At 44.5% G+C, this 13,132-nt stretch overlaps 1 protein-coding gene across 4 annotated transcripts in view; it reads left to right on the top strand.

Annotated features, from left to right (window-relative positions):
* The first annotated feature begins 1,144 nt into the window (after positions 1 to 1,144).
* The window catches only part of Dip2b (disco interacting protein 2 homolog B), a 237,333-nt gene continuing 225,345 nt past the window's right edge, over positions 1,145 to 13,132 (top strand). For 2 of the 4 annotated variants that reach the window (XM_048364373.1, XM_048364358.1), the window contains exon 1: positions 1,149 to 1,617. In XM_048364373.1, coding sequence (XP_048220330.1) covers positions 1,179 to 1,617 — 439 coding nt within the window. In that variant the 5' untranslated portion in view covers positions 1,149 to 1,178. Of the gene's footprint in view, positions 1,618 to 13,132 lie in introns of all 4 variants that reach the window. The other 2 variants (XM_048364381.1, XM_048364367.1) reach the window with 2 other exon arrangements.

Here is a 13,132-nt window from a genome sequence, read left to right as displayed (position 1 = left end):
CGACTTTCCTGCTGGCACTGGCTTTCAACCAGATCCTCAGATTTCAGCCTCCTGAGTAGTTAGGGTTATAGGCTTGAGTCATTAGTGCCCTGCAAATTGTTTCTTTTAAAAGGAAAGTTGTAAATCCACCCTATAATTAGCTATGATGTCACATTCCCCTTTTTTCAAGTGGAAATATTTTTTACAAAATTTAAAAAACTTTTCCTTCTAGTTTATAAATGACTCAAAATTCTTTCTAGAGAGTAGATGTAGATCAGTGGTAAAGAAAGCTTGTGGGGGGCTGGGGATATGGCCTAGTGGCAAGAGTGCTTGTCTCATATACATGAAGCCCTGGGTTCAATTCCCCAGCACCACATATACAGAAAATGGCCAGAAGTGGCGCTGCGGCTCAAGTGGCAGAGTGCTAGCCTTGAGCAAAAAGAAGCCAGGGACAATGCTCAGGCCCAGGGCTTGCAAATAAATAAATAAATCTTAAAAAAAAAAAAAAAAAAAAAAGCTGTCAAGAAAGCTTGTGGGGAGGTCCTGTGTCAGATAATCACTCAAACCCAAACCCAAACAAAAAGCATACCTCCTAGTGAATGTTTTGAGGCCAGGTCTTCCCAAAGACTTTGGATCATGGAAAGGAAGCCAAAATCTCAGACAGTAAAAACAAACAACCCCCCCCCCCAAAAAAAAACCACAACGAGATCAACAAATCAACGGTCTCTATTTAAAAAAATTCAACACTATAAGCAAGAGACTGAATGACAATGTAAAAATAGGCTCCATTGTCCCCAGAGGGTCCACCGATGCTTGGAGACACTTTATACGAAAAGATTAACATTTTGGAATATCAGGCTGTATACTAGAGGGGAACAAAAGAAAAGACTAAGTTCTCTTTCCGGAAATCAATCAGGAGTTTAAAAGGGAAGAAGCAAAAAAAGCAAAAAATAAAAAATAAATAAATAAAAGGGAAGAAGCAGATTTCCCTCTCCACTGTCTTAAAAGCTCCAACAAAAGCAGCGATCTTGGCAAAAGGAATCCAGAGATGCCTGTGAGCAGGTTCTTATAAATGGGGTAGGTTGTCCATTGGGATAAAGGAGGTAGGGAAAAACAAAGGTATACATACCTAAGTGAGGGGACTGGAGAAAGTAAGTCCAAAACTCCAGAAAAAGTACGTGCTAAGATCATAAAAGGTAATGGTTTTACGTCCCAGGGGTAGCACACTCATTGGTGCACTTCGGGAGCCCAGAGTTAAGCAAGAGGTCTCAGGCCCGTCGCTCCCAGATCTTGCCTATAGAGGACGCCGTAGACCAGCGCGTCCTTCGTACTCCGGGGCGGGGCATCCTTCGGGTCTGGGGGCGGGACCTCGGGCGTCACGTGACGCTCGCTCATGGCGGCGGCAGCAGCAGCGCTGGTGGCGCTCGGCGGCCGTAGTCGGATCCTGTAGCCGGGGTGTGGGCCCGCGTCAGTCTGTCCCTACTGCGGCCCCCTCTGCCCCCTCTCTCGTCTTCCGGAGTGCGGCTGGCGGAGCCGGGATGGCGGAGCGAGGCCTGGCGCCGTCGCCGGCCGCGGTGGCCGCGCTACCGCCCGAAGTGCGGGCGCAGCTGGCGGAGCTGGAGCTGGAGCTCTCGGAAGGTAGGCGCGGGGCGGGGAGTGGGCGCCGGCCTGCGGGGTCCGGGGACGCCGAGGCTCCGGGTGTGGCGGGGGGGGGGGGGCACGGGTGGCCGGGGCAGCTCCGCGCCGGGGTCGTGGCCGCCCAGCCGCCCGGGCGCGGGAGCCTGAGCTGTGGCCTGGCTGGCGGGGCGCCGTCCTCTTCCCACCCCGCCGAGGGTTTCCCGTGCCTTCATTGTTTTCCCTCGGAGGGGGCTGAGCCGGGCTTGGGGGAGACGTCGGCCCTGGGCTGCTGCTGCACTGCCTGTCCCCCCGCCCCCAAGCCCGAGACAAAGCTGCGCTCTCCGGCTTCTGCCTGGGCGTCCGAGCAAGGGGGTGACTGAGGAGAGCCGCTGACACCTGGCTTCTTTGCCTTTTTCTTTTCTTTTTTTTTTCCTGGAGGGCCCCACGCCTAGATCCAGCCTCCTCTTCTCGCTTCGAAGAGAGAGGGGCGCCCAGAAAAGCCGCCGCAGCATTTCCTCCTTTTAACAATGCGAGGTGCCTCCTCAGTGACAGGAGTGGGGGAGCCGTGGAGCGTCCTCAAAGTCGGAAACGGTGGCCCTAACCTGAGGAGACTTGACTACCTTGGTGATCCAGGCTTTTTCTTGGTGCCTGCGTTCTGGCTGAATTTTCCGCGTCCGACCACCTCTCGGAGTCTTTTTGAAGGGGGTGGGGGAGTTGGAGGTAGAGGTCCTCTCGGTTACATGCAAATCCTGGCCAGGCACCCTCTTTCTCTTGACAATGGATTGGTACTGGGAGGGTTCCTCGCCGCTCCTCTTCTCCCCCCGCCCCCCAAATTATAAGAATGGAATAAATCAAGCCACTATTATTAGAAAAGTGCCTTGGACAACAATGAAAGAAACACAGTGCTCGTTGTGTGCATGTGACAGGCTTGTTGGGCAGTTGTGATCAGTTCTCTGTAAAGTTCCTGTTTTTGTCACTGGCCGCCTCTGAGACAAAAGTAGCATTTTCTCCAGGCTTCCTATCAGTACTTTGGTGGTGTCTCCAGAGTTACATATTTTGGAGTTCCTTGCCAAAAGCCCTCTTCAACTTCATTCAAGTGGATTAAAACCGTTGATTGGAGAAAAAGAATGTGACAAGTTCCCAGGAAAGTTCTGACTTTTTGTTTACTTATCAAGGTCTTATGGGGTTTTCCTCTCTCCTTTCAAAAAGTCTTCACACAGTGAAAAAACAGAAGTAGATTGGAGCATTCTGAATCCGTTCAGGCATTGAAGAAAATAATTATTTTTAATAACCCTTTTAGGTTTTCCCAATTTATGGGAGGTGCTGCTTTTGCCTGCACTTAATTACTAGCATATTATTTTTCAATTAATCATCTGGGAAGTGTTTAGGAAGATAGGAATCCTTTGGGTTTGTCTGCCCACTAAGACTTTTGATTGAATTATTTACTAGGAGGACCCAGTTGAAGTAGACTTGAATGGCTGAACTATAATTTGTTAAAATTAAATTTCTTTAATACGTTTTCTTTACTCTTCTCAAATTGAGGGGCTTTTGAACTGGTATACCTTTTCAGATAACCCATTCTCTTAAAGCATTGTTATTAAATCTGTGATTACTTTCATTCAAATATTTTTACAATATTTATTTTGTAGTAAAAAAAATCAGCTAGCTTTGATTAGCCAGACTGAGAGAGGTTTCCCTGGATGTTTGCATCAGAGGGAGATTAAAAATAGAAGTTGATTGCTTTCACATGGAAAGGGAAATCCTGGGAGCTCCTTATTCCTGGTATGTGTCTGCTTCCAGCTGATTACTGTTTACAGCCCTGGATATTTCTAGGCATCTCTAGAAGCATTCTGAGGAACTGTTTCTAGGACCCACAACTGATTAGCTTACCTTCCTTTGCATCAGAAAGGTATGAAACTCCTACAGACTGTTACTGCCAAGGCTTAAACATTTTAAGGACAAGGGTACAGTTGTTTTCCTGGGCAGGATTCTTTTTTTTTTCTTTGCCAGCCCTGGGGCTTGGGACTCAAGGCCTGGGCACTGTCCCTGGCTTCTTTTTGCTCAAGGGTAGCACTCTGCCATGTAAGCCACAGTGCCACTTCTGGTTTTTTTCTATATTTGTGGTGCTGAGGAATCAAACCCAGGGCTTCATGCATTCTAGGCAAGCTCTCTACTGCTAAGCCACATTCCCAGCCCCATGGGGTAGGATTCTTTTGGTTGGCACATGACTTAGATTGAATTTGTTTCTTATAGACTTGTACTTTGTTATCTTGTGTTTTATTTCTTTTAGTTTTGGAAGAAAAAATACAGTTGAAAAACCTTGAGCCTATCACGTCAGCAATATTGTCTCTTGCTTAAAGTACAGAGATGTTGAGAGGTTGGAAGATACTAGGAATTCAAGTGAAGTTAAAAACCCATCAGCCTCAAATCTGTGGTGTTATTTGTGACATCTGTAGCATATTTTAAGCTAAATTTTGTTTAACATTTTCTCCATAATTACTGCTCAGAAAAAAGTGCGTTGCTTTTTTTTTTTTTTTTAAAGCGATACTTGTCATTGTGTGTTTATCATGCCTTGCTGGCATTGGTTTGTTTTTCTATTCTGATTTTTTTTTTTTAAGGCTCAGACTCATCAGGATAGTTTGAGCCTTCCACTGTTAAATAATTTTTTTCTGTGGGCGCTTGTGTTTCTCTGCTGCAGGCTCTAGTCATAGATCAGCCGACTGTGCTGAAATGCAGGTTGGTGCTGCCTTCCTCTAGGCGGTTTGCCGCAGAGAGCATTGCAGAGCCTTGTGAGGTGTCTGCTGCCTCAGGCAGGTCACCGTGGACTTCGGGGTTCAAACTGGCAGCAAAAAGAACAGCCTGAAACTGTCTGGAGAATCTAGAAATCGAGTTTACACATAATCACAAGGTTTTCAACCAGTGAGTTGAATACATAGGTTTCTACATGCAGAACTATGATTAAATTTTTTTTTGATGTTCTGTATGTTGTTATCATATCGTTGGGTGGCAATCTGTTGTCTGAACTTTATTCACATCATATCATCAAATATGTGGGCATAGGGATAACACTAGTAAGAATTATTTGTTCAAAACTGTTCAGTAATACAGTAATGATTTGAGTAATGGTTTTCTTACACCTTGTCATTCAAGTTCCACTGAACTTTGCCATTAAGTAGTGTGTATATTAATTACTCCTTCCCCACCCCTGTTGGTTTAACAGGATGAACTTGGATCCAGAAAGGTTAAATATTTTGTCTACAGTTTGCACATCTAATAAGTGCTAGTTGTCATGTATGACTTAAAACATCTGAGCTCTTACTACATGGGGTATTACCCATTTTTTCTTAGTTTTCTGCTCTAAGGAAATGCTACATATCACAATTCTGAATAGTCCTGTTGGTTCAGTTACTCAAATTCATCATGCTTGCATGCAGTGTTTTATTTTTCCGAGGTAGGGTCTTTCTATGTAGCTCAGGCTGGGCTGAATTTGTAATCCTCCTGCCTCATTCTTTCCTGTGTGTTTAGCTGACGTATATTTTGTAGCTACTCTGTACAAGGGTTACCAAGGTAAGCAGAGTACTGTGTCAGCTTTTGGGGAGCTCTGAGCCTGTAGAGAAATCACTTTCAAAATATCAACAAAACAATGCTCAGACTACTATGGAGCTGTATACAAGGCTGCCTTCTAAGAAAAGAGGAAGCTATTCATTTTGTTGTGAAAAAGGAACAGCAGAGAACTATAAATACAAGCTTGGATTGCACGGTTTGTAGAGAGGGCTGTGATTTAGCCTGTGCAGTTCAGACATAGTGTGAAGGGAGGAAGGATGTTAATTCTACACTTCTCCTGCATTTCGGAAGAAGCTCCAAGAATCTCCAGCCTTTGAATAGTCCAAAGAAAGATATTTAAGATAAAATAACACTTACCACAAGGGATCTTCCCCTTTCTTGTTGGAACACTTCTCTTGAGCACAAACACCAAACACAGCCTCCCTTTCTCTACATGTTGCATTCTGTATTTCTATGGTTTTGGGGGTGGGGTAGTACTGGGTTTGAACTCAGGGCCTTGGCTTGCTAGGCAGTGCTCTATCACTTGAACCACACCCCACCCTCTCTGTGACAGGTCTACCTGGAGGGACAAGAGAAGGCTTCTTCCTAGCAGTTATATAGGATTTTCTTTGGGAATGGGGAAAAGGTAAGAGTTTTGAAGAGAAGGAAAGACTTTGGCAGATGGTTGGCAAATTTAGGTCAACAATATAATGGGAAGCATGGGCACTTCTGCCTAAAATATATTGCTTAATTATAGCTTTGTAGTGTGTAACTATATCACAAAACTACAATTAACCAGGTTTAATACCTGATTTTAGGGGTATTAAGGAAAGCTGGAATGTAGATTTATTTAGTTGCATGCTAGGCAAGTCCATTATCACTAAATTGTACTCCCGGTCCTGTAGAATTTTATAATTAATTACCTTTTTTTTGGCCAGTCCTGGGCCTTGAACTCAGGGCGTGAGCACTGTCCCTGGCTTCTTTTTGCTCAAGGCTAGCACTCTACCACTTGAGCCACAGCGCCACTTCTGGCCATTTTCTATATATGTGGTGCTGAGGAATCGAACCCAGGGCTTCATGTAAGGAGGCAAGCACTCGCCACTAAGCCGTATTCCCAGCCCCAGTTAATTACATTTTTGTCTCAGTCCTAGGGCTTGAACTCATGGCCTGGACACTGTCCCTGAGCTTTTTTTGCCCAAGGCTTGTACTCTACCACTTGAGCCACAATTCTACTCCTGGTTTTTGGTGGCAAATTGGAGGTGTGAGTCTCACAGACATTCTGCCCAGGCAGGCTTCAAGTCGTGATCCTCAGATCTCAGCTTCCTGAGTAGTTGTGATTACAGGCATGAGCCACTAGTGCCTAGCATATAGATTTTTACATAACCAGAAAATGGGCATTTTTTTGTTGATATGCATCTCAAAACTTGTGTTTATCTTCCTTTTGTTTGCTTGTGTTGGAATTTATCTTTAAGAATTGTAAGACCCTGTGGGCTGGGAGTATGGCCTAGTGGCAAGAGTGCCTGCCTCCTACACATGAAGCTCTCAGTTAGATTCCCCAGCACCACATATATGGAAAACGGCCAGAGGGGGCGCTGTGGCTCAAGTGGCAGAGTGCTAGCCTTGAGCAAGAGGAGGCCAGGGCTCAGGCCCTGAGTCCAAGGCCCAGGACTGGCCAAAAAAAAAGAATTGTAAGACCCTTTGATAAAACCTCATGGTGCAAATTTAAATTGTCAAGGGCATATTTCATCTTATAGGTTACATGGAATCCAGAAAAGATAAACTGGATAATGATTTTTTTGAAGCCAAAGAAGTTGTGACTATAAAAACAAAATTAGATCAGCTGGGCACTGAGCGGTGGCTCACACTTGTCACCCTAGCTACTCAGGAGGCTGAGATCTGAGGATTATGGTTCAAAGCCAACCTGGGCAAAAGTCTGTGAGACTCCTATCTTCAGTTAACCACCAGATAACCGCAAGTGTCACTGTGTCTCAATGTGGTAGAGGCTAGCCTTGAGCAAAACAGCTCATGGGCAGCATCCAGGCAGGCCCTGAGTTCAAGCCCCATGACTGATTTAAAAAAAAAAAGTGCTTGTAAAGTGATTTAGTTGTAACTGTTAAGAGTTGGGATGACTATAAACTGGGCAGTTTGAAACTGGGTGGTTTAAGAAGAGAAGTGACAGATTCATGGAAGCATGGTTCTCTCTACTAAAAAGAACAAGACTTGTTTGAACATTTTGGTTCTAGTGTGTGTATTTAAAAAAAAAAAGAGCACTGAGCTGGGTTTTTTTCATAAGGTAAATCATTAACCTGCCACTCTTGGCCCAGCCTTTGGTTGCTATGCTCTTTGCTGGCCTGTGTAAGACCTAGCACCTAAGGGTTGAAAGTTCAGGTGATTGGCTAAAAGGTTCTTTGCCCTATCTTGGTGGTGTAATTACTACAGTTCTCTCTTAGGTGACGGGGAAATACTCTCTGAAATACCTGTTCCTTGCCTATACAACTTCGCACAGTTCTTTTAGAGTTCAGCTAAAGAACTATTTTTTTGGGGGGGGGCGGTTTCGGGGGTTGGTCTTGGGGCTTGAACTCAGGGCCTGGGCTCTGTCCCTGAGCTTGTCAGCTCAAGGCTAGCACTACCTCTTGAGCCACAGCACCACTTCCTGTTTTCTGGTGCTTAATTGGAGATGAGTTTTTCGGCTTTCCTGCCTTGGCTGGCTTTGAACTACGATCCTCAGATCTCAGCCTCATGAGTAGCTAGGATTACAGGCTCATGAGCCACCAGCACCCAGCACAGAACTATTTTTTATACTTTACCCCTGGCCACTGTGATCTCGTTGCCTTTTTTTTGCCAGTCCTGGGGCTTGAACTCAGGGCCTGAGCACTGTCCCTGGCTTCTTTTTGCTCAAAGCTAGCATTCTTCCACTTGAGGTATAGTACCACTTTCGGCTTTTTCTATATTTGTGGTGCTGAGGAATTGAACCCAAGGCTTCATGTATATAAGGTGAGCACTTTACCACTAGGCCATATTCCCAGCCCTGATCTCATTCCCTTAAACCTTATAGTACTTTTCACTTATATCATTTTAACAAAGACATATATTTTTCCTATTACTTAAGTTGTTTTTTCATGTAATGTAAACTTCTACAAGGATCATTTATAGTCTTTTAAATCGTTCCCTTCCCCTCCTCCTCCTTTCACCCCTTCCTCTTTTCCTTCCTTCTGCTTTTCTTTTTTTAACACAGGGTCTCACATCTCACTATGTAATCCGGGCTGGCCTCAGACTTGCAATCCTACTGCCTTAGCTTCTGTTTATTTTTAAATTTTGAGAATTTTTGCTCAGCTCTATTTGCTTTGCCTTGAAAAATGATGTCTCTATCTTGGGGATTTGATCTTGGCACAAGGTGGTATCCAGAATGATTTGAGGAAAGCATTTTGGCATCTGGTGGGCCTTGGTCCAAATCCTGGCTGTAGAACTATTAGCTCTGTGACCTTGTGCCAACAGCTTCACCCTCTTGTTCTCATTTCTTCTGTCCTTACAAAATGAAACCCTCATTAGAGGTGCGTAGAGGTATAGAGTGAGCTGATAATGTATGGATGCTAAGGGACTTGGCTGTTTTTAGTATCTTGTGTTAACTTATTAGAGTAAGGTTGTATGTGAAATGATGAATGGAATCAATTTGTGGACATGTATCCTTAAGAGTAGAGCCTCCCTCCACCATCAGCAGCCTACTTCCTTAGTCCAACACATGTTGGATCACTGTAAGCAGTTGACTGAAGCAGAAAGGAGGTTGACTTGTTTGATAAGAACATCTGGCACATGCACATTTCTCAGTCTGTCAGTTTAGGCAAATGGTTCTGACAGGTTAAGTATAGTTTCTGAGACGTAAGCATTAACAAGATCTATGAAAAAGCATGTGTGGACGTTCAGAACTTTTTTTTTTTTTTTTGGCCAGTCCTGGGCCTTGGACTCAGGGCCTGAGCACTGTCCCTGGCTTCTTCCCGCTCAAGGCTAGCACTTTGCCTCTTGAGCCAGAGCGCCGCTTCTGGCCGTTTTTTCTGTATATGTGGTACTGGGGAATCGAACCTAGGGCCTCGTGTATCCGAGGCAGGCACTCTTGCCACTAGGCTATATCCCCAGCCCCCGTTCAGAACTTTTAAGTAGTCTTTGACTCCTCAGTCCCGCACTTGTGCTTAAGGAAGCACATCCTTTTAGTTCCTCCTTCAAGGGTTTTTGTTCTTTGGAGTTGATTTGCTACCAGTTTTTTTTTTTTTTTTTTAAAATCCTGTACCTTCCTGCTCAGCTGGCCTGATTATAGTTTGTTTGTTTGTTTTAAACCTCTAGACTGATCTTGTTTTGTTTTGTTTTTGGCCAGTCCTGGGGCTTAGACTCAGGGCCTGAGCACTGTCCCTGGCTTCTTCTTGCTCAAGGCTAGCACTCTGCCACTTGAGCCACAGCGCCACTTCTGGCCATTTTCTGTATATGTGGTGCTGGGGAATCGAACCCAGGGCCTCATGTATACGAGGCAAGCACTCTTGCCACTAGGCCATATCCCCAGCCCCCTCTAGACTGATCTTTTATCGTTTACAAGTACTACTTTTCTTTAAAGCCATTGCTAAATCTAAAACTGCCACTCATTGTCTTTAAATTCTGAATTTCCTAAAAGTAGGGTTTATCTTCTATATTATTTACTATAAGTCATAGTTACTGCTTTCATATACATCAAGTACTACTTTTTGTGGTTGTTGTTAATTGTTAAGTGACAGTTTTTCATGTCCCTAGTGAATAAGACCATTTTATAGTGTGACTTTTGTGAACAGGACAGGTTCTGTTCTGAAAGGTGGTTTGTTTGGACTTCTGTAATGTCACAGCTCACATTCTCTTTGGATATGACTTCAATGAATCGCAAAACTGAAATTGCATACACAGTTTTGAATGTGAATTTGTATCTTTTGGGTAGTGAGTGTGCAGCTTCATTAGTTTCTTAAAGATATTTAGGGAGCAGGCTGGGAATATGGCCTAGTGGTAGATTGCTTGCCTAGCATGCATGAAGCCCTGGTTCGATTCCTCAGTACTACATAAACAGAAAAAGCTGGAAGTGGCGCTGTGGCTCAAGTGGTAGAGTGCTAGCCTTGAGCAAAAAGAAGCCAGGGACAGTGCTTAGGCCCTGAGCTCATCAAGCCCCAGGAGTGGCAAAAAAAAAAAGGAGATATTTAGGGAACACAGTTTAAGAGCCAATTCTATATGTTATTACCTTTCTCACTAGCTTGTAAGGAAAAGCCAAATGCCCTGTGCCTTGCCAGTTTATGTCAGTTCCCACTTTTGTCTATCATCAGTTCCTAGATGAAGAACAGTCCCTCCTATTCTAAGAGATATTCCTTTTCACTGCTAGCCCTCCTCCTCTTCTGGGAGTTTTGAATCTGCCACTAATGATTGATCTATTCATTCATTTATGGTATTTTTTTTTTGGGGGGGGTGTCTTTATCTCTTTAGCCTGTCACTTAACACTTGTATCTTGCCCTTTTTCTTCAGCTTAAAAATTTGCTCCAGGGCTGGGAATATGGCCTAGTGGTAGAGTGCTTGCCTCTTATACATGAAGCCCTGGGTTTGATTCCTCAGCATCACATATATAGAAAAAGCCAGAAGTGGCGCTATGGCTCAAGTGGTAGAGTGCTAGCCTTGAACAAAAAGAAGTCTGGGACAGTGCTCAGGCCCTGAGTCCAAGCCCCAGCACTGGCCAAAAAAAAGCTCCAGTTTTGTCAGAAGGTGGTGGTGATAGTGGTGGGGAACCAAACCTCCCTCACCGTATTGCAGTGAGTATCTGCTTGCTCTCATGTACTGGCATTTGCTCCCTCTGAAGGGACTAAAAGATGCAGACTGCATTTCCTTCTTATTTGTTTTTCTTTTTGTTGGTCATGGGTTTGAACTCAGGGCCTAGGTGTTGTCCCTGAGCCTCTTGGTGCTTAAGACTAGCACTCTACCACTTCAGCCACAACTCCACTTCTGGTCTTTGAGTGGTTAATTGAGGATAAGTCTCACGGGGACTTTTTTGCCCGGGCTGGCTTCAAACCTCAATCCTCAGATCTCAGCCTCCTGAATAGCTAGGATTTCAGATGTGAGCCACCGGCACCCAGCTATCAGACTCTGTTCTGCATTTTTGTTTGTTTTTGTTGCCAGTTCTGGGGCTTGAACTCAGGGCCTGAGCACGGTCCCTGATTTCTTTTTGCTCAAGGCTAGCACTCTGCCACTTGAGCCACAGTGCCACTTCTGGCTTTTTCTATATAGTGGTGCTGAGGAATCGAACCCAGGGCTTCATGTGTACCAGGTGAGCACTTTACCACTAAGCCATATTCCCAGCCCCTCTGCTCTGCATTTAACCAGCAAAATCCTAAAGTGGAGCTGTGCCTCAAGTGGTAGAGCACCTTTTTGAATGAAAAAGCTAAGGGGCAGGGCTCAAGCCCTCACTTTAAGCCCCAGTACTGGCATATTAAAAAAAGAGAAAAAAAACTATTGTTTACAGTTTATTATTGCTTACAGTTTAGAGACTAGAAAGGACAAGATCAAGGTGCCAGTATATTCAGTGTCTGGTGAGGACATGCTCTTTGCTTTGAAGGTGACACCTCTTGCTTCGTCCTCAGAGGCTGGAAGTGGCAAGCAAGTTACCCCTTAAGCCTGTATTACAAGGGCACTAATCAGATTCATGAGGGCTTTGCCCTCATGACCTAATCACTTCCTCAGACCACACCTCTTACTATTGTCCAGTTGGGAATTAAGTTGTAGCATGCAAATTGGGAGGGGGCACAACATGAACATTTAGGCCATAGCAACTCGCCCATGTCAAAAACTGGGTGTCATCCCTATTTTTTTGTATTTTGGGGTTGGTTGTGGGGCTTCAACTCAGGGCCTGGGTGCTGTCCCTAAGCTTTTTTGCTCAAGATTAGCACTCTACCACTTTGAGCCACAGCACCAAATCTGGTTTTGTGGTGGTTAATTGGAGATAAAGAGTCTCACAGATTTTTCTGCCCAGGCTAGCTTTGAATTTCGATTCTCAGATCTCAGCTTCCTGAGTAGTTAAGATTACAGGCATGAGCAACCATGTCCAGCATTCTCCCTAATTTGTAATGGATCAGTGAATCTTGTTAATTCTTCCTTTTCTTCATTCTCATCATTAGACTTAGTTTAGGCATTTAGCTCTTGCCTTGATGGCTGTGATCATCTCCTAATTTGTTGTCTTCTCAAGTCTTTTGTCCCTCAGTTCTTCTTTATACTGTCATCTAGTGGCCATTCTGAAATCCAAACGTAAATGTGCTCTTTTCCTTCTTAAAACAGCTTCATTGGTTTCCTTCATGCTCAGGATAAAATCTTGTTTAGGTACCAAGACTAGTCTTCATTTTTAACTTTATTTCCTGTTACTTCCGTGCTTACTCTCTACTCTGTAGCTGCACAGAAAGGTTTGCATTTCCCCACTTGTTTTGTTTGTTTGTTTGCCAGTCCTGGGCAATGGATTCAGGGCCTGAGCACTGTCCCTGGCTTCTTTTTGCTCAAGGTTAGCACTTTACCACTTGAGCCACAGTGCCACTTCTGGCCACTTGAGCCACAGTGCCACTTTCTGGCCATTTTCTATATATGTGGTGCTGAGGAATTGAACCCAGGGCTTCATGTATACCAGGCAAGCACTCTTGCCACTAGGCCATATTCCCAGCCCACATTTCCCCACTTGTGTTGTACCTTAGCAGTTCAGTGCCTTTGTACACGTGGCCTTGCTCTAAACATGCCACTCTGGCATATTCTTCCCTCTTGTATGTCTGGTTAACTCCTATTCCATGCAGTTTCCTGTGAGAAGCATTTCTTCTTCAGCTCTTTTAAGTTTCTGAATAAGTACCATTGGGCAGTAAATATGTATGTGTGTGCGCATGTGCACTGGTATAAGGCTTGAACTGAGGGTCTGGGGGCTATCCTTTAGTTTTATCTCTCCAGCTTTATGTTCTACCATTGAGCCACA

Source organism: Perognathus longimembris, chromosome 1 (genome assembly GCF_023159225.1).
Source record: "Perognathus longimembris pacificus isolate PPM17 chromosome 1, ASM2315922v1, whole genome shotgun sequence".
Classification (NCBI taxonomy): Eukaryota; Metazoa; Chordata; class Mammalia; order Rodentia; family Heteromyidae; genus Perognathus; species Perognathus longimembris.
This window is presented reverse-complemented; position numbering and strand designations above follow the sequence as displayed.